At 40.9% G+C, this 26,466-nt stretch overlaps 1 protein-coding gene across 1 annotated transcript in view; it reads left to right on the top strand.

The window, feature by feature from the left end:
- Positions 1-2,311: 2,311 nt before the first annotated feature.
- The window catches only part of cntn3a.2 (contactin 3a, tandem duplicate 2), a 28,896-nt gene continuing 4,741 nt past the window's right edge, over positions 2,312-26,466 (top strand). Inside the window, exons 1-18 of the mRNA XM_030055705.1 lie at positions 2,312-2,366; positions 3,340-3,475; positions 6,243-6,418; positions 7,337-7,432; positions 7,558-7,761; positions 9,596-9,698; positions 10,074-10,258; positions 11,149-11,285; positions 13,754-13,883; positions 14,381-14,531; positions 15,672-15,799; positions 17,088-17,257; positions 18,949-19,066; positions 23,293-23,451; positions 24,417-24,566; positions 24,750-24,820; positions 25,449-25,683; positions 26,217-26,326. Of these exons, the coding sequence (XP_029911565.1) occupies positions 2,312-2,366; positions 3,340-3,475; positions 6,243-6,418; positions 7,337-7,432; positions 7,558-7,761; positions 9,596-9,698; positions 10,074-10,258; positions 11,149-11,285; positions 13,754-13,883; positions 14,381-14,531; positions 15,672-15,799; positions 17,088-17,257; positions 18,949-19,066; positions 23,293-23,451; positions 24,417-24,566; positions 24,750-24,820; positions 25,449-25,683; positions 26,217-26,326 (2,514 nt within the window). The remainder of the gene's footprint in view (positions 2,367-3,339; positions 3,476-6,242; positions 6,419-7,336; positions 7,433-7,557; positions 7,762-9,595; positions 9,699-10,073; positions 10,259-11,148; positions 11,286-13,753; positions 13,884-14,380; positions 14,532-15,671; positions 15,800-17,087; positions 17,258-18,948; positions 19,067-23,292; positions 23,452-24,416; positions 24,567-24,749; positions 24,821-25,448; positions 25,684-26,216; positions 26,327-26,466) is intronic.

Raw genomic sequence — 26,466 nt, 5'->3', positions numbered from 1 at the left:
GAGGTGGTAGATATGGTGATTATACATTATTTTTAATGTCAGTCAGTAGGAAGATTCACGGTGTGATTCACCCCACAAGCTTCCTCGCCACCTTCCATCACTGTCATCATTGCCACCATCAGCTATGAGTGCAAGGTGAGTCTGTGAGCGTGTGTGTGTGTGTGTGTGTGTGTGTGTGTGTGAGAGAGTGAGAGAGAAAGAGAGTGTTTGAAGGTGGGTGGATACATGCAGCATGCCCATGTCTGTGCCTGTTTAAACGCATGTATGCATACATGTGTGTGCGTGAATATTCATGCAAGTACTCATGACTCTTTGTGTGCTTTGCTCCCATCATGTAACATTACTGACAGCGTGCCATAACTCAGTATTTTGCTTTAGTAAATGTTTCATTAGACCTGCATAAAAAGGTTCTCGTGGCGTAAACTGCTAAGTGGTGCCTTCCCTTATGAAACCCCATTAGGAATGCATGCCATAACATGCAAAGTTGACACTGGTGTAATACCCGCTGCACCTTCCGTACACCACTCCTTAGTCGTGAGGTGCCAGCAGTTTTCATACTCTGGGACTATCACTGAGGTATGGCATGCAGAACTCTTCTGGAGAGGAAGCGTACAAATCCAATTTAGGAGACTTTAGGGAGGAAAAAGGGACCCGGCAAACATGAAAGGCAGGGAAGAAAATCCTGGCTGAGACCCCACGTGTCTGATTTGACATCCAGGCAGCTGACAAACAATTAGACCCTCCATAAGTAGTGCTCTGAACCAGGCTAGCCCCGGGATTATGCCACAAATGAGCCACACATTACGGCTTATGTCTACTAAATAGAAAGTGTGTGTGTGTGTGCGTGTGTGTGTGTGTGTTGGGGGGGTGCGCTAGTGTTTGTGTGTTGCGCACTGTGAGCATGTGAGGGTAGTGTGTAGGTGTGTGTGGGTGTTTGATTTCTGTTGTGTGACATTTAGTGGATTGGTGTCATCAGACACTGGCCTTAATATATCTTCAACAGCTCTTGGAGAAATGCGTGTGCATACAAACCAGCTGTAAATGTGCACGTCTCCCTGCAGGTGTGCATTAATGTGTATACATGTGCCTACACATGCCTCTGCGTACATGTATGCGTGACTGCTCACCTGCTTACAGTGTTATCACTGGTTTTCTGCTGTGTGTATGTTTGACATTTCATAATTGCTTCATTACTCGCCCAGTCTCCTCCAGCAAGAGGCCGATGCATTGCAATTTGCAACACATGCTATGAGCAGACAGACACTTGCCCTTGATTATGGACCTGGGTGGAATGGCTTTCTCATCAGGCTGTCTTGATTCACCCCAGCATGTGGGGAGACACATGCTGCTGTGGGTGAATCTAATTGATTGGATGGTACCCAATTCCCAGGTCCAAGCCTCCTCAGGCAGCCAGAGAGTGAATCCGTCCAAGTGAAGGATGAGCTTGGGCGTCGGTCGCTCCCTTAATAGATTGGCATGGGCCTCATCCCATATGCCTCTGATATCGCCCTCAGATTGGGCATCTCTGGATACAAGTTTGCTACACCACAGGCCACACAAGGACACCACGTGGATTTTCAGTGATTAGAAATGTGGGAACTGACATAGGAATTGCACTTTGTTCCCTTTCTCTGTACCAAATGCCAAATCCAATTGTAGTGCACTTACATCTCCAGTATCAAAATTTGCAGTACATCTGTCTCCTATTGATAAGTGATTACTAAGCATAATACTGAAAGCACGATGAATTTGTTGGGGTTATTTTTTGTGAATGAACACGAGGGGTTTAGAGGCTCTGAAACTGAGACCGAAACCAAGCTACGTCCAACCAAGATGTGTGCAGCCGAACTGTGCCTTGAAAATGAACTGAGGGGGGCGGTTCGGTGAATGCACCAGCCCAACACTGTTCTTCTGTGACTCTGACTCTTCTCTGATGTATTTATTTTTGTTTACTTAGCTAAGTTATTCAAAGTTCATTTACAAAGTTAATCTACTGTCATTAATGTCCTTGATGTTCCAAATTATAATTGATTTGATAAAGCACATTTGTAAAGAAACAGAAACAACATTTTTTTTTTTTTGTCTCGTACATCTGAGGTATGAACCAAAAAGTGGCCCAAAAATCGAGTTCTGAACCGAGCCGTGGGTCTGGAGAATTGTTACACCCCTAGTGTTACACATTAGTCCCCTGAGTTTGGTATTTCACAAGGAAACTCTTTTTCCAACAGGTCAAGCTCCCCTCTTTCAGAGAATAAGAGTGTCATTTCAAAGCTTATTGGATGAAAGTCTCATTCGCCCTTGGCTGCCAAAGATGACGTTGCCATGGAAACAGCTTCTACTGTTATCAATCATCGACTATCTGGCAGGTAAAACACCTTTTCATATGAGTAATGATTCTTTCATGTTTGGACATTTACCGTTGTGGGATGATATCTGACGAGCCGGGTATCGTGTCAGCATCAGAAATGATGGGCTGTCCCGAGTTTAAAGGAGCACTCCCTAATATCGACTTTGACTCACAATACAGTCACAGTGCTCTATCCAATCTGATTGTAACCTGATGGAGAAATATGCTGTTTTTGTTTCCTTGACTTTTATAGAAACATCTAAACCACTTAACAGAAAGTCAGAATAAGTCACATGCAGACAGCCAAGGCCATCCCTTCTATTAACACACAACAATGGTTCTTAATGGTCAATGGGGACAGATGCCTAGTGCTTTTTCAGAATGAAATGATGACATTTTTTACTTTTGTGGATAATCCTCAATATCAGAATCGCTCATCATATTATCAAGTTACCAATAAATTCGCAAAAGAAGTCATCAAAATCTCAAAAGGTGTTGGTCTCCTGAAAAATGGCATGTTTTTATTTGCTATTTCATGGTGTACCAATAGGCAGTAAAAAAATATGATGATAACATAATGATACCATCACAAAATTCTGAACAATGTCACCCTCCACTATTCTTATCACATAAAAACCTGCAACCTAACAACTTTCAAAGTGACACAAGTGGCTGCATGATACAGTGGTACATTACTGGGTGCTCATCCCAGAAAGCCCTGCTTTCATTTCCCAAGAGGCCATTATTGTATCCCAGTGGCTAGCATTTATGCATCTTGGAGAATTTTAGAATTTGTGGTCATTCAACATTATGTGCAAAGCCCTGAGTCACTTTCCATGTTCCCTCTGGTGCAGCCTCTCCACTTTTGAGTAGCCCTCCCCATCTTTAATTCCTCCCAACATCTGATTTCTGCTGAAAATATGTAGAATTGAAAAATTGAAGTGCCATTTCCTTCTGAATGTAAACTCAGGCTGTTCCTGTTTCACTGTCAGATTGTCTGGATAGCGGATCGTATCATGGTCCAAGATGGCGGATGGAACCAGGTGACCTGTTCATTCCAATCGACTCTATAGATGAGGAAGCAACTCTGACCTGTGATGCTAAAGGCATTCCTCCGCCTCAGTACAGGTATGAACCTGTTCACAATTAGTCATGCATTTCCCTATATTTGAAAATATTCTATGTTTTTTGTGGCCATCCTACCACTCCCTCCATGGAAATCCTGTGGCAATCATTTGATACAGGATTTGTGAATTCCAAGACTAAATTTATTATGTGTAATAAGTAGGGGCTTACTCCCCAATTAATTTTCCCCAAATTAGTATGAAATGCACGCAGGCACTCTAAGCACTGGCATCATTATGGCTTTACTGATTCATATTGACTAACATTCCGCCAATCTGCCTCTTGTCTCGCCAGATAGTATCTAAGTGACACATGTAGCATCTTAATGATCGCCTCCTCTTATAAAACACCATGAGACCAGCGTAGGTTGCTAGACACCATTCGGCACTAACAGGCATTGATTATAAGTATCTTTGGTGTTCAACAGTGGAATTACTGCAGCACAGCTAGCACAGATGAGCTGAATGATAGTGGTGTGGAGTGCGTACACTCATTATTGCAGGCTTTTTACATTCCCCCAGCTAAGATGAGGTATTTCCGTGTGCTGATTAAAGGTGAGATGAGCATGTTTAATGTGGCGTCTTTTCGAGCTGGCTGTGCCAGGCTCTGCATGCCCTCAGCACCTCTCTAGCTCCTCTCTTGAAGTGTAAATGGGCTCACACTGCTCCCTCCCCCTCCTCTCTCTCTCCTCTCTTTTTCCTTCTCTCTGCCAGTTCTGTCACTCATATGAGATAGGTTTCCCATATCCACACTGTTGCAAGAAGCATAATAGCTCATGGGAGAAAACCATGCATTATACACAAAAGACTTCTTTTCTACTGTGGGCCCTTGAAGTGATGCAATATCAGTTTTTAATCATTTGTCAAAGGCAGGTATGACTTGCTGTTCCTTACCTTTACCTTGACCTCAAGTGAAAAAAATGGCTCCAGACTGCATGAATGATCCAAAGTATTTGAATTTCCCCATGGTCAAACATCATGTGCTCATAAAATGAGACTCAAGGAAAGTAATTCAGTTTTTGAGATGGAGCTTGATGTTCAGTGCAACATGGAACAATAGTTTCTCTAGAGTGGGTCAAAAAGAGGTAAAACATTGTGACTCAGGGATAAAGTGGTGCATGCATTAGCATGCACAGATATACACACACCCATACGCACCCCAGCCTTTGCATACAGTCACATAGTGTTAACTGCTCCACATCCCCTGTGTATTCATAATGCAGACATCTTCATATAAAATACATCTTACTGTCCATACTCTAAGATACAGCGTTTCTCTGTACCCCTAGAAAGACAGCTGCCAGGGGCTCTTAGAGTGTGAGTGTCTAAAATATGGCAGTAAATATTCATCAACTTCCAAAGGATTTGACACATTCTTTAACAAATTATTTGAAGGTTAGACTTGAAAGCTTTTGGAAAGTTGGTTGTTATGCCCTCCGCCTCTTTCATTTCCACTTAAGCAAAGCAGAGTTGAAGAACGTGACTGAAAGAAAGAAATAGTTATTTTGTGTGCTTTGAGAAAAATGATGGAACGTTTGGAAAAGTGCTCTGTCCTTGAACCCATCAGTGCTCCGTTTCTGAATAGCATTTAAGCTGAGATAGAGAGCGCTTTGGTGGCCGAGAAAGAAAGTCTCTTCTTTATGAATTATGGTGCTTGTTTAATTCAGTGAATTAACCTCACATTTTTTATAGTTCTTTGAGGTATCCCATTTATTTGATAGTGCAACCTGAGCCTACTATGTGTGAAGCACCATCTCCATTTTTTCCCCTTCCCACGCCTGTTCAAGTGTGGAAAGGGTGTGATGGAAGGAGCAAACGGGTGTGAAAGTCCTCTTGTGTTAACACGTGCCTCTTGTCACCTTTTGCCAGGTGCAAATATTGTCTTGTAGTGAGGAGTCAAAGGTGGAATAATGTCACAATAAACGACACAAAAGGTGATGATGGTTAAAATAATGAGTATCTGAGTTGGCCTCTAAAAATGTAGTCTAATATTTCTCCTCAGAAGTGGAAAACAGAGCTGAAGATAATGATTCCTGTGGAACAACTAGATAGCTGCAGCAAACAATAACAATAAACCAATGGAAAGAAATAAATAGAAGAAAAATAATATACATGCAAATATTGCAAACAGGGAGTTATAGATAGATATGCAACTAACAAGTTCAACACCAACATGTTAAGTAGAATGAATAAATGAAAGATAAAGGTACTTACTACAGTATTAGGGTGCAAGATAACAGCAGAAGAGTTAAATGAAATTAAAAAAAATAATAATATATGTACTATAACATATAAAATATCAATCTGTGTGACTGCTGTGATGTGAAAATCAATTCCGTGATGATTATATTTTTACTCAAATTGGAAGATTCCATGGTCCTATACAACCCTTGTAAAACCCTCTCAAAATTCATTTGGGTTATATCAAAAATACATTGTGATCAAGCCAAAACAAGGCACTGCTCTCTGCTACTGCAAAGTTTACACTCCTCCAGATGATTTAATAGTAGCTTCAGATAATAAGTCTTACGCTCAGCAATGTTTAGGCATCAGTGGCAAAAGAATGAATGAGAAAAGTCACAGCCGTGAACCTCATCTTTCTCGTTTCAGCCTGGAAGCCCATAAACCCCCGAAGCACCGGAACAATTATGCATTATATTTACTTGGTTGAGATTTGTTCTCAGACTCATCTCCTGTCAGACCACCGTGGCTGATAGAAAGAAATGGACAGTGCGTTTTGCCAGGGACTGATGGTGTCTTTGCCCTCACAGATGGTCATTGAATGGGACGCTCATAAATCTGGGTCTGGATCACCGGCGGCGTCTGTCTGGGGGCAACCTCATTATAAGGAGTCTGGACCATTACCAGGATGTAGGGATGTACCAGTGTATGGCCTACAACACTGTAGGAGCCATCCTCAGCAGGAGAGCCAGTCTACAGTTTGCCTGTAAGTTGTTGTGCTGTATGTCAGCATTTCACAAACTTCGTCTCTGGACTCCAACGGCACATGCAAACCGAGCACAACTACTTTGTTTTGCATCGCTTTGCTTTATTAATGTTGTTGCTTCTGGGTGTGTTCACGGGTCAAGCAAAGGACATAATTCTCTTGTTTAACAGTATTTGTTTATGTTGATATATTTTGCATTTTATCATATTGTTCATTTCATTTTGTCCAAATATAGTGCATAATCATGTTAACTGGAACCTCTAAGAATTGTTTTACTGCAGGGTAGGTAAGCCAACATCACTTTTTTAGACTACCAGAGTTAAAGTTAGCAGCTACAATATTTGATGCTACTTAAGATAACATCACACACGAGGAGAAAAAAAATGTCACTTTACTCATACATTTTTCATTTATCAGGATATAATCAAACAGAAATGGATCCTAAAATCTGTAAAATCTCAACACTAATAATTCTCTCTTATGTCTTACAGTCACAGACAAACGGGAATAGGAAAAAAATAATACATAATACAGTGAATGGAGGTGAACTGTTCACCTCATGAAATTATGGCATAAGACGTATGCAGTCTTATCTTTGTCAGGGCCATAATGTGTTTCCATTGGTCTGGTTCTCATTAAGGTCTTTGGTTGAAAAGGGTTTAAGAATCGCACTTATTGAAATGTTGCAATACCCTGCATTCATAAGAAGGCACTTAGAATAATCTGTGCTCTGTATTTACTGTTCTCTCGCTCTCACACATTGCAGTACTTTTGAAATTATGATCAATAGTGCAGTACTTAATACAGTTTCCTCTAAGCATATGAGCTCGTATCTGTGTCTTCTTGAAAGCTGTCACTCATCTCATTTTTTTTTTCCTGACTGTAAGCTAACACAGTGATTTCTCTACATTTTCTAAGACTTGGATCATTTTAAAGTGCACACCAGAAGCGCAGTGTCAGTTCGAGAGGGACAAGGAGTGGTGTTGCTTTGTGGAACCCCCACATCCTCAGGAGGTAAACCCCCTGCTCTGCAAGATTAAAACATGCTTTAGCTCACACTGACCAAACATTTTATACACTTAATATCACAGTACTTGGTGTCTATAATTGATTTATACATGCCCTTATTTGTCTTCCAGACCTTACTTATGCATGGGTCTTCAATGAGTACCCATACTTTGTTCAGCAAGACAATCGGCGTTTTGTCTCTCAGGAGACAGGAAACCTGTATATTGCCAAGGTTGAACCCTCTGATGTGGGTAACTACACGTGTGTGGTGATGAACAGCATCACAAAGGGCAAAGTTCACAGCTCACCTACATCGCTGATCCTGAGGACAGATGGTAAGATATAGCATTTAAGTTTGTAATGTGGTAAATAAGTCTTGCAGCCATGTTATGAGGACTCTCTCTCTCTCTCTCTCTCTCTCTCTCTCTCTCTCTCTCTCTCTCTCTCTCTCTCTCCCTCGGAGAGGCAAATCATCAGTGCTTGTCCTGTTTTTGATGCGCTGTAGTCGCGCCACAGACTGCTGTTGCCTCTCAATGTAGGCCAGTAAACAAAGCACCCAAATCTCTCCTTTGCTGACTTAGCTTTTCTTATAATTCCTATTCACTTTAAAAGCTTTCCCTGTGCTCTCAGATGAATTCTCATGCCAGTTCTCAGTAGTCTGTTGTTCTATTTTCTGTTATGCTTTCACAGAAAAAAGGAATAAACATTGCCTTTGGAATGAATTAAACATAAGCCACGCGTCATTAAACTATTATATTGAGTGTTCTGGTGGCTCAACCAGTAAGTTTCTGCACAACGCGCGACTGTACATAGAAGTGCATAGGTCTAAACAGCATCACCTCACTTTCTGCTCCCGGTCTTGTCTGTTGTCACTGAATGCTGATATAAACAATAAAACACTAGAGGTTGGTGGACTGCCCGTTCAAGCTTTAAAATGATGAATAAATAAAACAGCCGGACCATCTGAGAAAGAGATCTCAAGCATACGCTGTCTATTCCACCACCAAGAGGTTTAAATTATCATCTCTGTCAGGCGGTAAACTGGAGGGGATATTGTGTTTGGTCATGTGTGTCTGCCCTGGTGTGTGTGTGTGTGTATCCGTCTGTCTGTGTATCTGTCCGGTGCTAATCTCGCATGCTACTGGGCCGAGCAGCCTATATGTTTTAGCACAGTTACGACTATAGTAGCATATCATCAAGGACTTCTCATGGTTGCGGTGATTCAAAACCTGTTTTACAGCACAGTTGAATCCTAACCCCTCAGCTAGTTTTTCGACTAAGTCCTCACAACAGAGAATAATAAAGAAAGTAATGGTAATAATAATAAAACTTTATTCATATAGCACAACGTTCTTTACAATAAAGCAAGTAAACAAGACTAACTAAAAAATAAGCCATTTAAAACTGCGAGATAAAACCAAGCAATCAAATGACAAACAAAAGAGGCAGCAAATACAAAGAACCAATATCAATAAAACATAGAAAACAATGGAAGACATAACAACAATAAAATATGTAAAAGAAAACAAGGAAACAAAGGGAGTGTGACGATTAGTCAAAAGCAATGCTGAATAAATGAAAAAAGTTTTCAGTTGTCGTTTAAAAATGTTCACAGAGCTTGTATCTCCTGTAGCCCCGGGTTGGGAATTCCATAATTTCGGTGCATCGTTAAAAAAGGCTGAGCTGCTGATTATCTTATTTGTGTGATAGCTTGTGTTTAAAAACAGGCAGCAGAGGATTTAAGAGGCCGTGAAGGATTATGAAATGACAAAGAATTACCAATGTAGGCCAGTCATAAACCATTAAGATACACAGGGGACACATGCAGGCAGAGCCTCCGCTTTTCCTCTCGTCTCGCTAGGCAAAAAAAAGGTGTGGTTGTCGCCAAAGTCCGAGCACCAGAGACTGGGAGACACGCCTGGCGAGGTCTGCGCTCTGCTGAGTGCACTCCTCTAGTTTGTTGCTGTTTTTTCACTGCACTCTTGTGACTGCACACTTAAGTGGTGCGCTGCTTTGAGTTCACCCAAGAGAGAATGTTTGCTCTTGTGCCTTTTTTTCTTTTCCCTCTCTTAGTTTTACTATGCTATTGTTTTTGTCCATAATGCAAGCCATATTGCTTGTAAGTCATGAATAATGGAAGACTGAACAAGTACTTGTGCTTGCACTTAGGAGTGATGGGTGAATATGAGCCGAAAATAGAAGTTCATTTCCCAGACAATGTACCAGCCGCAAAAGGATCAACAGTTACACTGGAGTGTTTTGCCCTTGGGAAGTAAGCTGGATTTCTTGAAGCATGTTTTAAATCTTCTCCGTCTTTCATTCAAACTGAGGCATCCCCAGATTTCTATATTGTAATATTGCTGTGGCAATTATGTCTCTTAGAGTGCGTTGACTGTTCTGAGAGCTGCCTTTTTTTGTTGTCAGGACTGTGAATAGTCAAATGCATGCCTACTTCTAAAAATGCCGTCCTCTTTACTTACTGTGTAAAGTGTGAATAGACTTTAAGCTGCATCAAACATTATATGGTAGGACTATAAAGACAGACACGCCTGCAACTTGAGCCAGAGTCGTAAAGCTTAAAAGGAACTTAAATCAAGAGCGAGCGGTTTGAATCTCCTCTGAGGTTTACATCTCCTCTCTCCTCCAGCCCCGTCCCGGAGATCACCTGGAAGAGGGCCAATGGTGTTCCTTTCCCCAGCAAAGTCAAGATGAAGTACTCAAATGCTGTGCTGGAGATCCCCAGCTTCCAGCAGGACGACACGGGAGGCTACGAGTGCGTCGCTGAGAACAAGATGGGCAAAAACACAGCCACTGGGCGACTGGCCTTTTATGGTACTGTGTCCACTGTGTGGGATTGGACAAAATCCAGAATCTAATATCACAATAACATCTCGTCTAAATATCATGATGGGAGGGTTGTAAGAGTAGAAAATATGGCATAGGGCAAATATTGAGATGTTTAGTGTCATGCCTATCACTGTAAAGCTTGCAGGTTGCAGAAGACGTTGGATTTGATTTGGACCAAAATTTGTGCCTTGGTTTCTAATCATCTATTAAATTTTAATACTGGGGTTGATAGTATGGGATAACGAAATCAATAATTACTTGAAGTGGTGCAAGTCCTGTGGGTTTTAATTCTACTGCAGTGATTAAATTGTTGATTCTTGGCTTATTTCTGCAACCACGCATTTCCATGAACATGTGACAGAGGGGAAGTAACACTTGTGTAATTGGAGTTGACAGCATGTACCTGCAAAATGAGCTGTGCATGTTAACAAGGGCTAAATGCTCCACCTCCAAAGCCTCTTGAAAAACGCAAAGTATATAAGGTGTAAGAAACGGGGATTTGTGTGTTGGCTGAGGCTCAGACACAGCTGATGCTTATTGTCGGGCTCTTTACCCGTAAGATGTTCCCATTTGCCCCGTGCTACCCGTGTTTTTGTGCTAATCTTGAATTGGCACAGGGTGCTGACTCATTTAAGAGATGGAACGAAGCGATACTCCACATTCACCCTTCCCTGTTCACCAAGAGGCCTCATCTTTAAAGACAAATCCTCTTTCGTGACTCTTATGATGTGCACCGATTTAGACTATCAATCTACAAAAGCTTTCCTCAGTATTATATTGGATCCGGCATATTCAGCGAGATAACTCTGTTCCTTAAAAAATCCATCCTCCTGATTTTCTTCAGGTATTTTAGTTGAGTATGTATTTTCCCTCAGCCAAACCTCAGTGGATCCAGACCATGAAGGACACGGCCCTGGCCATAGAGGAGAGGCTAAATTGGGAGTGTCGGGCCAACGGGAAGCCGAAACCATCCTATACCTGGCTAAAGAATGGCCAAGTGCTGGTCTCAGAGGTAAGAAATCACCTATTTTCTACCACCTACCCGTGCTGTACTTCATACACGTAATCCTCAGCTCAGCCTTTCATTTCATAGAAAAGAACAGTCTGGCAGATTTATGTTCTTTGGAGTACCATTCACAGTGAGAGGAGAGGAGAGTGTAAACACCTTCTCGCCGAGGTGTGCTGGTGATGAGACGTGGATGTGACTGTCTCTTATTCTGCTCTTCCTTGGCAGATTACACAGTCTGAGAGTGGATCAGTGTAGTCCCCAGGAGATAGCTCCATTTCATCTGAATGGAGCCAGTGGTTGTTTTCATTATTCATGGCGCATGTTCAAGCTCTTCCAGACTGAGGGACAATGGGCTTAATCTACTGTGAAATATACATGGTAGCACACCTAACTCCGGACCACCAGAGAAGTTCATCTGTTTGTTTATTTATTATGTGATCCCTAGCTTTCAACTTGAGTGGAACATTGATTTTATCATGCTGCTGAGATTTATTTTCTTCCAGGGTTTTAATGATGCTTAGGCAAGGGATACTTGATTTGAATTAGACTGCAGTTTTACTCTGTAGGCTCTGGTAAATATATAAGAAAACTCATCTTTAATTCCATTTAAAGCGTATTGTCCGTGCTATCTATGAGTTGTAGAATAACTTAGAATATATTTACCATTTCTATGGTAAGAGAAACTGTCAAAGGTCTCAAATTGTTTTACTGATTTTGGATTCAAATGCAGTTTGTGAAGCCTTGCAGTCCAGGGTCAAGCTTCATTTGAATTGCTTCTCAAAGTTTGTTTTAGTTAAAATGAGGTACCAGCTTTACCTTGTAGTTCAGTTCTTTTTTTTTTTTTTTTTTTTGACCTGTAGGCAAGTTATCATTCACAGAACAGTGAGATTACGTTATAAATACCAGACCAAATGAATCCAATTAGACGATGTTGCTTGAAAAGCTGCAAAGCCATTATCACAAACAGTTGAGCAATACTTTCATATTTTTATGGGAGCCACTGTTTAAGTATTCACTGTGTAGCCTGGGAGAGCGTGCGAACCTCGAAGATAATGACTTCTGTAAAGCAGGGTAATTGGAGTCAGGTAATCCAATCAATATGATGACATTAAGATATGGGTTAGAGGTGTCCTGCCGTATCAAGAAAAATCCACAAAGTCTGGTTATCATCAGAGTCCGGTCTTCATAACAGAGATCTGTTGAAGTGAAACATGCCCTGACCAGAGGAGATTATAGAAGACATCAGAAGGAGAATGGTCGAAGGCGGAGAGGCAGGAAAAGGCTCCAGAACCATCTCTGAAGACGATGGTCTTAATGGAACGTGATATTTGCTGGTGCTTTGCAAATATCACCGCACAAAGACCATACAGCGTTCGAGGAGGTGACAAAAGCCTCTGGGGGAACAGCGACTAAGAATTCCTCTCTTGCTTTTGCTGTCTGTTTTCATGAGTCCATAATCAGAAAAACACTGAACAAGCACTCCATTCATGGAAGGATACTGTAGAGGAAAGTACTGTGCTCAAACAAAACAGAAAAAAATGTGCTGCAGTTTACTAAAAACCACCTACATGTACAATTTCACAGGGACTAGTGTTCTGCGGACAGTAGAGCTGGGCGATATATCAAAATTATGTTGTAATCAGGTTATGAGAGTAGATATTATCTGGGATTTTGAATATTATAAGTGTTATCTTTTCCTGGTTTTCAAGGCTACATTACAGAAAGGGAATTTGGCCGTACTTACTTAGTCATCATATCCACATTAATCGGCACAATACTGATATTGAGGTATTAGGTCAAAGATGCTATATTTGATCTTGTCCATATTCCCAGCCGAAGTGGACAGGAGTTTAACGCTTTGGTTAATGTTCGGAGTTAAAAATCACTGCATAGCAGCACACAAAAAAACAAAGCATGGTGGAGGGAGCAGCATATTTTGGGCCGCCTCAGAGATCAATGAGTTTCAAATCACATCAGGAAATTCTACAGGGTAATATTAAAGTTTTTTTATTTGAAACTTCACAGAGATTTGGTCACACATGTTGACAGTGACAGCAACCACGGAATCAAATCTGCAACAGCTGGGCTTAAACTGATGACAATTTGGATTTTGTAATGATCCAATCAGAGACCTGACGCTAAGCTTATTGAAATGCAGTGGCATGACCAGAAGCGAGCCATTATGCGAGACATCCTGAAAAGATCAGTCGACTGAGGCTGCACTGTAAAATAAAATAAAAGTCCAAAATAGCTCCTAACTATTGTGCAGGTCTGGTCCGCAGCTGTGGGAAATGTTTGATTGAAACTATGTCTGATGTCCATGCAAGACCGTGAGTGATTAACCCGTGTCTTCGGTGAAGACGTGACAAAATGCTCACTTGTTTCTGAACGCGCATCCTGGGAGCAATTACTGCGAGACTGCTGTAGAAGTCTTAGCAATGACGGCATCCCTTTCATCTTTTTCTTAACAGGACAGGATCCGTGTAGAAGACGGAGTCCTGTCGGTGTCGGCCTTGACACTCTCTGATGCCGGCATGTACCAGTGTGTGGCTGAGAATAAGCACGGTGTGATATATTTTGGTGCTGAACTTATGGTTTTAGGTAAGATAGCTTTTATCTGCTCCTTAAGTCCTTGAATCATTGTTGCCAAAGAATCTTAAAGGTCATCTTACTGTCATTCTAAAGGTTGTCTGGATTAGTGGATAATGGGGTCAGTGAGAATGGTTATGTTGGGTCAAACACATTTATTTTTTCTAGTCATCCCATCATGTTATCCTGATTTACTTTGATGCGATGATATGAAAAGGTGTGGTGGGGGTTAAGATACACATTTTCCCCAACACACTAATAGAAAAGAATAAATATTACACCATGCCATATCATTACCTTCATTTACACATTCATTATTCATGATGCATCATATATGAAAAACAAAGTAATGTAAAATATAAAACCCAGCGGTGATTCAGTCTTGTGATTCCCATTATTGTCTTTGTGAATTACATTAGGGGTGATGACTTTCACCCATCAAATTCAAGAGTACCAATTTGAGTTTTGTAACGGTCTTGTGCTCAAGTCAGTTTACTGTTTCCCATCAGCCTCTCCTCCAGACTTCACAGGGAACCTCCTCAGAGCTCTCCTCAAAGCCAAGGCAGGCACCACGGTCACATTAGAGTGCAAACCCCAGGCCTATCCCATCGCCAGCATATTATGGAAGAAAGGAAACTTGCCTATTCACACCAATGACAGGTAATATCTCACTTCCAAGACTTACAGACTACAGTGAAGTAAACAGTAAAACAGCTTTTTGGTTGAAAATGATGAAGTCGGCCCTCCTATAGCAGAGGATATAGTGCCTCTCAAAATATTGATGTTACTGTGCATGCATAACAAATTTTGGTATTTTCATATAAACTCAGTTTTTGCCTCGAGCATGATATTCGTTCGGTATAGATATGGTGTCAGAGGTGCATGAGTTTCTCCACCCCTGCACTTTTGAACCTTTGGTTGAAGCAGCATTCATTACAGTTTCACTTTATAAAGTTTGACAAGTCAGGACGAAGCAGTATATATTTTCTCACAGTGAATCCTGGAATGTGTCAGACATATCATTGATCGCATCATAAGCAAAAAGCATCAAATGAAGAGCATATTTACCGCGTATTCCCTGAAATGAAGAGCATATTCACACGGTAAAAAGGAAAGTTCATGTCTTTTAGTTCTACTTAAGGGCGCTGCGTGTAGTTTCGCATACACACAGATACACACACAGCTACACACTGCTCAGGTGGCAGAGGTCCCCGATCAGGTACAACATCGACATCAAAAGCGATACACCATCTGGCAAATGAAGCAATCCAGAGGACCGGGATTGCTGACCATCTAGTTAAAAAAGTATAATTCTGGAGAAGTTGGAAGGTAAACTGATGCCGTCTCTATTTATAGCCTCACACTGCTGTCTCTCTTATGACTCCAAGCTGTTGGTCGTCCCTGAAAACTAAATTAAGAAATGTTTGGTGATGATGCTTTCAGCTGCTTTGAGCCAGAGTTTTAGGAACAGTCTCCCGGAGGATCTGAGATTTACAACTTCTGTTGAGGTTTTGAGCACAAACTAAAGACACATCTTTTTTGTCTGGCTTGTACATAAAAAGCTCTATAGGGGTTGTTGGACTAACGTGCATGCTGCAGTTTTTGTATAAATGAGTGTTTTTATTCTTTTTCTGTTGCCTCATGATATTTTGCCTTGTGTATTCTCTCTATTTTAAATTTCTCTTAATGGTTGTTCTGTTTATTGTATTTTTATGGCTGTTTGCACCTTTTTATGTGATCCTGCTTTATATGTTGGATGAAATGTGCTATAAACTTTGATTTGATTTTGACTTGATATAGGATTACACTTTCTCCTGATGGGACATTGAGGCTTGCCAACGTGACCAAGTCTGATGCCGGCAGCTATACCTGCTTCGCTAGGAATAGATTTGGCATGTCAAGTACAACTGGACGACTACTTGTTACTGGTAAGCTGCCATGTTAAACAACCGAATGTTTGTGAACTGTGCTCAGTAAGCAAAATGTATTGCTAAGTAAGGGTTTACATGAGGGAAGGCTACTACGTTGCAGGGACTCAAATCAATAATTTGTGGGTGCGAAATAAAAACAATGTTTAGGAGTGCATCAAAACTTCGGCAAGTCTCCGTCCTGAAGGCTATAGTGTCTGCATAATTAATTTACGGCTTTGATTTTGTTTAACATTTAATTGTGACTAACGGACAGCCCGATAGAAGGTGAGCTACAAACTCCTGGCTCATGACATCGTTGTATCTCTCTTTGGGTTTTGCATTTTATTGAGTTGTTTTGTCCGACTACATTTTGCAGTGGGTGCAATAATGCACTCGGGAGGTGTTTGAGAGAGAATACTCGATCATTGTTTTCCTCAGAGCAGTTGAAACAACCAATTTACCGCAACAAATGAAAGTGCCGTGAGTGGAAGCATTAAAAAGCGTTTGTAAAAAGGTGTTACAGATGCTATTATTGTCAAAAGCGTGTTTCAGCTCGAGTGATAGTTGAGTGTTCTCCAAGTTCCTTATTGGTTTTATTAATGTGCTGAATGCTGTTGTCCACCCCTCTAACTGCCAAGCCCACTTATTTTTCTAAAATTACTGGAGTATTTTTCATGGATATAATGCAGTCAGAGCCACAACACCATAACCCAGGCATTGATTATTATTGGCTTAAGAACTCAGGGGACACTCTTTAGATAACATTTTTTTTATGCCTAGATAAGCCATATAAAGTAAGATTTAAGGGCACAAGTCCTCCTTGCACTTTTGTGTTGTAAATTCTACATTTGATTCAGACAGATTCATTATCTTGACTTTTCAAGCACAGCAGGGTTAGCCAAATAATGGCTGTGGTAGATTTTCAAGCAGTGCCCCACATTTTCCTGCAGCAAGTGCAATTCAAGCCATTACACTAACATCAGATATTTGTGATTTAAAGTGTATTGTAATTTGTATGACTGATTGGAGAAGATTATTTCAGCTTCATCCCACAGTGTTAGGCTTATTTTAGTGGTGGCAGGTTTTGTGTTATGTCGGCCGGCAGGATTTTTTTTTTTTTTTTTACAGAGCGTGTTTGTGTGTTCCAGTAAATATCACACCGCTCGTTCAAATCAACGAAGCCAGCTTATGACACATTATAGACTTCTCATTCCCCTGAAATGAAATGCCTCGTGTCTGTTATGAGACTGCAGGAAACACAGTCATTTCTAACTAGGCTGCTGCCAATGTGTTTTATCTGGGACAGATCCAACCAGAATTACCCAGGGGCCGGTGGACATGGAGATTATTGTGGGCGAGAGCATCGTGTTACCCTGTCAGGTCGCCAGTGACCCTGTCCTTGACGTTTCCTTCTCCTGGGCCTTCAATGGACAGCTCATCGCCAAGGGAGACAGTCACTTTGAGCTTGTGGGAGGGGTGAGTGACCTGCAGTCGTACTTCTTAAGAACGTGCGAATGGGCAGTTGGCACCTCTTCCCATTTCGCTTCGCTTCTTCCCTGCCATTAGTTAAAAGGGACAGCTTCTGGTTGACATCATGGTATTTCTCTGATAGACTTGCTGCGGCTAGTCTTCTTGTTACAATTGACAATTGTTGCCTTCCTTTTCATTGTCGTAAACCTGTCTCTGTTGGGATTATAACTGTCAGCTGGGGGACTGTGAACATGTTGGAGGGAAAGCGTTCATTCAGTCACTCCAAGCATCCATTTGTAGTTTTGTGAGTGTAAATATGGCATAGATTACTATACACAGACATTTTTCTTATTCATTTAGGGAGGGGAATCGAAAACCTGTTCCAGTTGAGAACTGGTATCGTATTCCTCCCCTCTGAGCTTATCACTTCCTTTTATCAGTGCCAGCATGGAGGTTATTCCCTTAAATCTGAGAACCGGAAAAGGGGAGACATGCAGGCTTGATCTCTGTGTTTTCCCTTTTCCCTGTAAAGGTGCAGGAAAATATGCAGGCTGTGCTTCTGTATCTTTCCGTCTCGAGGTGACCGAATAAAAGTTTTGCTAGATAGTAGGATTTCAAACACTGGGAGAAGGGAGAGTAAGGAGACATGGCCTGGATATTTTTAGTTACGCTGATGCTGAAAACCTGTGTAGGCCTAGTTTTTGTAAACAGAGAAAATTGATCCAAGAATCAGGCTGATAATCAGAATCAATAATGGCATTGATACCAGTAAAATCCTATAAATTCCCACCCCTATACTTAAGCTCGACTCTCTGAAATCTTATACAGTTATTTTACCGTTAAATGCTTTGGCTGTGCTTGATCTTTTAAAATCCTATTTTGATGTAGCCGGCTGCACAGTTCTGCATTAACAGAATAGTGATAGACATCATCATTAGAGGTGTCCTTTAGAGAAATGAAAGCCTGGCAGAGTCCCAGATGACAAAACACTTACAGAACACCCTCACACCCTTTGAGATCACGCATTCTGCGTATTTGTGTGTTTGACTGACAACACTCTTATCTGAAAAGAGACTCATTCGTCAGGAACGCTATAATGTCCCCAGTCCAAAGAGATTATCAACGTAACTTTGCTCCTTCAAGGAATTAATTTCCATAATTAAACCATGTTGGCCCTACCGCCACTTTTCCCTGCCAATGCCGAGAGAAGGATTTCACCACTAATTTACCATTTGCTGCTTACGGGTGTCCTCTCCAATAAGGATCTAGAGGCCTCGTTTTTCTCTCAGAGGAAAACTGCCTGCGGAACCCGGCAGAAACAGTTCAATTTGTATCTCGCCTCACAACAGATCTTGAAGGTCATAGCGATGACCTCTGTGAAAGCAAGCGAAATGGCTGGGGCATCGTGAGGCACAAAAACTCAGCCACATAAAATTCCTGTGACTTCTAGCTCCAATATTTTTTCATCTGAGCTCATCTCGGTCGTCTGTGTATGTCAAACATGTTCAGTCACAACCAAAGAGTATCCTTAGGCTTTATGAAAGCAGGCCTGCACTTCCTCTATGAAGTATTTACTATATAACCACAGATTTAGCTCCTGTATTTACCTTATCATAAGCTTCACCACTGACTTTAATAAGCTGTCAAAATGCTTGTTATTCTTCATGTTACATAAAGCTTTCTTTCCTTCTTGGTAGAGAGCAGCAGGGGATCTGATGATCAGAAACATTCAGCTTTACCATGCTGGCAAATATATCTGTGTGGTGGACACAGACGTAGAGAGCCTGTCAGCAGTGGCAGTATTGATTGTGAAAGGTAAGAAAACTTCTTCTTCACTCCACACTCACTAATTAAAACAGGGCTGATAGCCAAGATAGTGTTTTTTGGATTGTGTTCCTGCAAAAGAATTTTTTTTGGTGGTGACAGTAGGAGCCATACATACAGTATAACCACTGCAAAAATTCCTATAATGAAGAGGCCCATAATCTAATCTATCAGGCCTTGCTTATTATTTTTGCCACCTGCTCTGTGCCTCGTTATCAGCCCAAATGAATAAAAAGGAAAATTAAGATGAAAATTTGCCCCCCAAAACATTATTCTGACAGTGTAAAGAATGCTGACTTTCTGGGTGCTGAATATTTGCACTTTTGTTCTCAAATAGTTCTATTTTTTTTTTCAGCCAGCAAATGAATTTCTGAACCCAAAAATGTACCCATATTCCCTTGAAAATTACTTGGGGCATGATCACAGAGTCCACAGATTTAGTGTCCTACTTATTCATAGCAGCAGTTGCTTGATTAAATCAAATGCAAGAGTCTTGGCTTTCTTCTATATAGCATTGGGAGACATTTGTACATGTACAAAACTTGACAAAACTGTCCAGATTTATAGGAATATCAGATATTAATTCTATTTTAATGACCACTTTGCAGTGTTGTTTCAGCAGTGCACTTGACAGTGGAATGTGTTGACACCTGTCGTTGCTCAGTCATGCAATATGCATAACTTCACGCCAAAGAGGAACAATTGTCAAGAGCTACATCAGGCAGAACAAAATAGAGCTACTTTTATCCTATGTTTTAGAGAGTGGCAGGTTTGTAGGGCAGAGCAGCGGGCAGGAATGTTTCTAGCTCAGATCAATGAGCCAAGTAGCCCAGCAAATTGACACCAAGCAAATATTAAATGTCAGATGAGGTGTGGGATGATTTTGGTGTCAAGATTTGAAAAGGTTGGATCCATATCTTTATCTTGCAAGGGTGCCCATCAGTGGTCCAGCTTGCCTTGTTCAAAATCTTTTAGGCAAATGGCATTTATAAGCACTCTCATCCAAAAGAGCGAAAACTAAGTGGAAATAAATCAGTTTTTCTAGTGGAACTGATATCAAGGCCACTGGAATAGATTGACCTCGCATCGACTGGAGGGGAACTTGCCTGTGACTCAGATTGTGCATTATTTACACTTCCTGCTCACGGCAGCCGTCATGGATGTCAGTCTGGATTGAACGACTTCAGATGTTGGGCAGCAAAGCTTACGGCTGTGTGCTGGATGTCAGCCGGTCACTGCCGCCAAAGAGCCACTGTGCTTGATCGCAACCCCAAACGGGTAACAAACTGATGATAGTACGTGTTGATTTATCATTTTCTAGTCTACTTGATAACAAGTTATGTGGCTGTTTGAATAGCAGCTCCCCCATACACAGTCCGTTTAAGTCTTCAGGCATATTGAACACAACTCTATACAATGCATGACATGTCTAGCATAGTATGTGAGCCACCCAGCTCCTTCACTTACTGTATTTATACGTGCACAAAAAATGCAATTTTAAGATAACAATGCGAGAAAGCCAGGACCTATGTGAACATCATGCATCGTGTAATTATGCTCTTAGTCAGTGTTTGTGTAACCGGTAGTGATGGGTCAGAACATTTATGCACCGTAATTGATTGGTTGTAGTATGTATAGGTGGTGATGCAGCTCATAATGCTCTGTCAAGGGCACTTAGCTCAAAAAGTCAATATTCATAATAACCATATCGCACGAAACCTAGATTATTAGATCATGTTTCACTTGAAAGAGTCATGGAAAGGGATTAATGGCACGTTTTTTCGTAATCAGAGTCTTGGCAGTACTCGCATTTTTATTCATATATAAAAATAGCCAGTGACAGTAGCGCAGTAATTTTGAAGTTTGTGTTTTTCTGGTTCCTTTTTCTTCTGTTCATTTCCTAGATGGTTAAGTCAGTTTTATATGTTATGTTATCCCCCCTCTCTCCCCTACCTTTCCTGTCTCTCTCTACTGTGACCGTCAAATAAAGCAGAAATGCCAAAAAAAAAAAAAATCGTTCAAAAAAATTCTGAGTGATCATCTGGGTCCTTTGTTTTTTACAGTAGCAATGGAAAATGCTTTGGATGTCAATCTGTTGGCTTGTTAGTGGTTACTGAAAAAGTCATGGCATGTGGATGACATCATTATTATTATCATTCAAACCACTTGGTGAGCCCTCGCGCCTGTTTGACATGGATGTTGTCATCCTGGACGACGATGCTACTACAACGAGTGTGTCTACATACACATTAATATTCAATTTATATTCAGGTTATTCAGACATTACGTTTTTGAGTTGACACGTGTAATTTCCCTACCCCATTTACATCTACGACATCTCTGTGGAGTTGTGCACATTTGCATGGAGTCACAAGCATCAACTATAGGGCTATAGAGACCGTCCCCATGGATACGGGCATTTGAAAACACTGGTTACAGATTGTTCCCTTTAATCAGCATACAGCATACAGGAACAAGGCTCATATTCAGTATTAATGAGCCTGTTAATACACTCAATGAGATAAGTGCATGATGGGATGCAGCTGATGACTCAGATTGTTTGCAAAATAAAATTTGTTCCACCCTTTGGATGAAAGGACGAAATGTATATATGGAAATATATCTTTGTTCAGTCCAGCACCCATCATCAGAGGGGGCATTAATTTATATGTTGTACTGCTACTGCTTTGTACTTTCCTAGCGGATTACATTGCTTTTTAAATATTCTGAAAAATAAAGTAATATCTATGAAGGGATATGTTGTCAAATTGGATAAAATTAAAAATATTATCATGGCCATAGGTATGATAAGACCAAATTTTAATTATCACCCATGTTGAGTCTACAATAAAAGCCGAGACAGTCTGACCATTTTAATAAAAGATTTTTTGAACATCCTCAAGACACTTACAACCCCCTGTCGCCTCAGCCAGGGAAATATAATTAAGAGGATAAGGAATTGATCCTTGATTGTGCGCTTCTTTAATATGTATTATCGAGGGCTGCTAATGAGTTTTACACAGATCAATATCTCTGAGGAGTGGAAGCTTTATGTAGTTGGCACATACAAGGTTTCTGTAAACAAAGAATGTGGGGTTTCGGGAATATTTTGTTCAGGACACATCTAAGTAAGTGTATTTAGGTCTGCAGTTATGCTATGCAGTTAAAATGTATTACTATCATTAGTAGTAGTAGTAGTTGTGTAAAATTGTAGTCTGCACCACATTCCTTTTATATAATGATAATAATCAAATAAACATGTTTTAGTTTGCATTTCCTTTTGGTTATTATAAAAAAATAACATTTACTGCTTTTTAAATTGGAATATTTTGCATCAGATTAAAATCCAATTGAGAGGCAATGAGGGCTGTGTGCAGTGCTCGTGGCGTTATTATTCTGTGGTATGTCTCACAGCTCTCTGGTGGTCTATTATTTCTGATGAGCCGACACCTTCATTAGAACAGGAAACAGTAGATGAGGCCAAAGTAAAACATCACACCGTCTAATTGGTAGGATAATGAAAATAAATGATAAAACTGTGGACCTTGAGGGCTGCAAGCCCCTTTTTCATCTTTTACCTTTTAATTTGACTCCAAGCAACTAGTTCAGCCCACTGATTCATTGATCAATTACCAGGGGGACCCTGAAAAGCAAAGATTACAAGTTTGTTGAATATTGGAAAATAAATCTTGAATTAACTTTTAATTCCCCGTGAAGGGCAGTAGTTATACTCACACTAAAGGCTTTTTTTAAAATTGCTTTGCTGTTGCTAATGTCTAGATATTGCTCAGTGTCTAGATATGTAGTGTTTCGTCCAAGGACAGGGACTAGGGACCTAGAGCTCAACGATTATATCCATGTGAATGTCAAGTTTGTAGGAATTGCAATTTGTCGAAAAAGGTAAAATGTGTGACAAAATATTATTATAATGAAGTATTGTGGTGCAACCGGCCTACAGCTGGATTCTCCAGATGGAGGAAAATACTAATCATCACAGCACTGTCCTTTTACTGTTTTTGTTTCCAGTGAAAAAAATAACTCCCTCTAAATTTGTTAATCATAAATACTGTCATGACAGTATTTGTCATAGTAATCATAGTATAATTTTTTTTAGCATATTGCTCAGCCCTACTACTGACATATATATACTGAAGGTGTGGGCTTGTATGTGTGCATGTGTGGCTGCCTCACCATGCCTACCTCTCTGGTTGAGTCAGGCCCCCCCAGCCCTCCGGATGCGGTGAAAGTCGAGGAGGTGACAGACAGCACAGCCCAGCTGGCCTGGAGCCCCGGCAGAGACAACGGCAGCCCCATCACCAACTACCTCATCCAAACCAGGAACCCCTTCACTGTCGGCTGGCAGAGGGTGAACACAGGTACGCTGCCTCTAGAAATGAAAGTTCACGATAGTGCATCTAATGATAATCTGATACTTTGTTGATCCCCATAGGGAAATTCTTTTAATTCTAGCCCACTTCACCAGGCAGGGCAGAGTGCAGGGTCAGCTGCAGAGCAAATGCCCCGGAGCTGAGATTCAGCGTCTGGCTCGAGGGCACCTGAGGTCATCGGTGCTCTTACATAATCTCGTTTAGACCTCTGTGGATGGCTCCTCAACTATCTCTCAGCTTGGCTGCATAAGCTTGTACATAATGCAACGGATGGGATTTCTAAGTTCTACTAAACAAAGAGACCACTCGCTCTAATTTTCACATGTTTACACATGCCAGTCAGTTACAGAGCTGATTTTAAGATTCGTTATGTTAGAGCCAAGCAATATCTGTCATTTAGCTGTATTACAGACATTTTACCTTGGGCTGTGTGATGGCAAAAACCTCACAATACAGTTTGTATCAGAATACGATATGTATCATGATATAATGTAGGATTCTACAGATTTGATTGAATGTGTATTAAAATACCATCTAGTGCATAATATAATACACAATATACGTATATGATAAGTGAGTTTCACTTTCAGTTTCATCCAAAATTTCAATTAGTTTATTCAAAATGGAATGAGCAAAAGGCACTGACTTAACAGAGTGAGCTAAAATGTAGATGTCATAACATATGAAAATAAATTGCATAAAAATTATATATTGACACAGAGGTTAAGAGGGTTGATACAGTATCGCAAAAAATAAAATTGCACTACTACTGAGCATTGATTTTTAAAGATCTTTTTGTTTTTTTAATACTTAAAGGCTTGTATTTGTATATTGGCTTTTAGGATAATTTTCTCGATTTTTCTTTTTAAAATTTGTAAAAGAATTTTTATCTTCTACGTCTTTTAAAGGTTTTTGTGTGTGTTGTGCTCCTCTGGTTTGATGTGTTCTCCCAGTCCCTGAGGTGATTGATGGGAACACGCTGACAGCCACTGTAGTGGACCTCAATGCCTGGGTGGAGTATGAATTTCGGGTGCTGGCTAGAAACAGCGTCGGAGTGGGAGAACCCAGCCCCATTTCACTCAAGACCCGGACAGAGGATGCAGGTACATGCACTTCACGCTTTGTCCAAGTCATTCTTCCTGACTAGAGAGGAAAAAACCAAGACCATAAATTTTGATGTGCACAATGGCTTTGTTTAGTCAGAATTTTTTGTTAAGACATATTTTTAAAAACCCCAAAGTTCATTTTTTTTACATGATGCAGTGAACTTGACCTTTGTTGTGCAGTTCCTGATGCAGCGCCAGGTGAAGTAGGCGGAGGGGGTGGCAGCCGATCCGAGTTGGTCATCACATGGGAGGTAAGTCATCAGTATTATGTTCTTGTCTTCCATTCAAAGTGCCTGCAGTTACTTTCATTTCTCTGAATGAGGTTCTTATTATTTCACCTTAAATCAAAGCCCCTGCTCTATGTGGCTTGTGGGTGTCATAAATTCTGGGCCAGTTGAAATCTGGCTCAGCGGCAGTTGTAATTTCTTAGTTAAAGAGTCTGCATGTAAGGCAGTGGCAATGCATACACAAGCAGAACACTGAATCTGACAGACAGATTGTTCGTCATTTATAGGACTTGGATGTGTGGAGAACTACTGTTGTTCAGTCAGATCCGCAATGCACAAATGTAGCAATGAAGTGAGAGCTACTCGGCTTGCTGAAAAGTAATGTAAATGCTAAAGAAGTCATTTCAATAAATTCAGAAATAACTTTTCATTTGAAAAGCTCCAGGGAGATTCTGTAATGAGCTTGTGTTTTTTAAATGGCATTTTACTCCTTATTACAATCAGTCAGGTGGGTAAAAAAAGCAATTTGTGGGTCATGCACTTCTTTTGGCACTATGAGATTGGGTGGTGATTGTGTCAGCCCAGCTGTGGGGTGAACGTGCGTGGATTGTATGTGTTTTAATATCACTATAGTTTTGTGTTTCACTCTCAGCCTGTCCCTGAAGAACTGCAGAATGGTGAGAGCTTTGGTTACATCATTGCTTTCCGTGCCTTTGGAGAGGTTACCTGGACCCATGTGGCCACCTCTGCCCCGGGGGCATCCCGCTATGTGTACCGCAACGACAGCATCGCGCCCTTCTCCCCGTTTCATGTCAAGGTTGGAACTTACAACAGCAAAGGACAGGGTCCATTCAGTCCTGTGGTCACTATCTACTCTGCAGAGATTGGTAAGAGAACTAGAATGGAATATTTATAGGAATACAATGCTGCTCATACTCTGATAAGAATAAAGATCCCAGAGCTGATTTTATTGCATCCAGCGGGTTGTAAAACCCTGATAAATAAAGGGACATATGGTGAGAGAAATCTCTTCGACTGGCTTGTGATCAAGTAAAAAGGAAAGCAAAGCTCAGAGAAAATTTGGAACACATATTTATGTAAGAACAGAGAGGAAACAAGAGGTTTGCGTAAGATTGCTTCCAAATATCACCGCTGTTTTTTTGTGTTCTTATGCAAGATCAGTCCAGAGTGAGAACCACTTAGCATTTAGATCCATGCTACTTCTCAGCATGTTGAAAAACGGTCAGTCTGGTGTAGTGCAATACTCCACTGTGGTGATTTATCCAAGTATGGCACAGCTAGAATGATACCATCAGAATGATGCATGGTTAAAAGTCTGAAATTTGAAGGATTTTTTTCCACTTTGTCATGTTGCTGTTGGAAGAAGGCAGTAAAGCTTTCATCTGTTGTCTGTTTTCAGAGCCAAGCGGGATGCCAGGGGGAGTTTGGGCCAGAAGTGTCTCAGCCTCTGAGATTGAGGTGAACTGGCAGGCTCTTTCCTTCACCCCTGAAAGAGTTCTGGGCTATGAGGTACATTTTATTCTTTTAAATGTAAATGCACAGCACAATTCAAATGCTTGTCATCACCCTTGGTGTACCTCAAAGCCATCACTTCCAAACTCTGTGTTGCCATGGAAATGGCCGTTTCAATTGAGTGACTTTTTTTGCTA

Source organism: Myripristis murdjan, chromosome 7 (assembly GCF_902150065.1).
Source record: "Myripristis murdjan chromosome 7, fMyrMur1.1, whole genome shotgun sequence".
Lineage (NCBI taxonomy): Eukaryota > Metazoa > Chordata > Actinopteri > Holocentriformes > Holocentridae > Myripristis > Myripristis murdjan.
The sequence above is the reverse complement of the archived record's forward strand: the minus strand, read 5'-3'. Positions and strand labels throughout refer to the sequence as shown.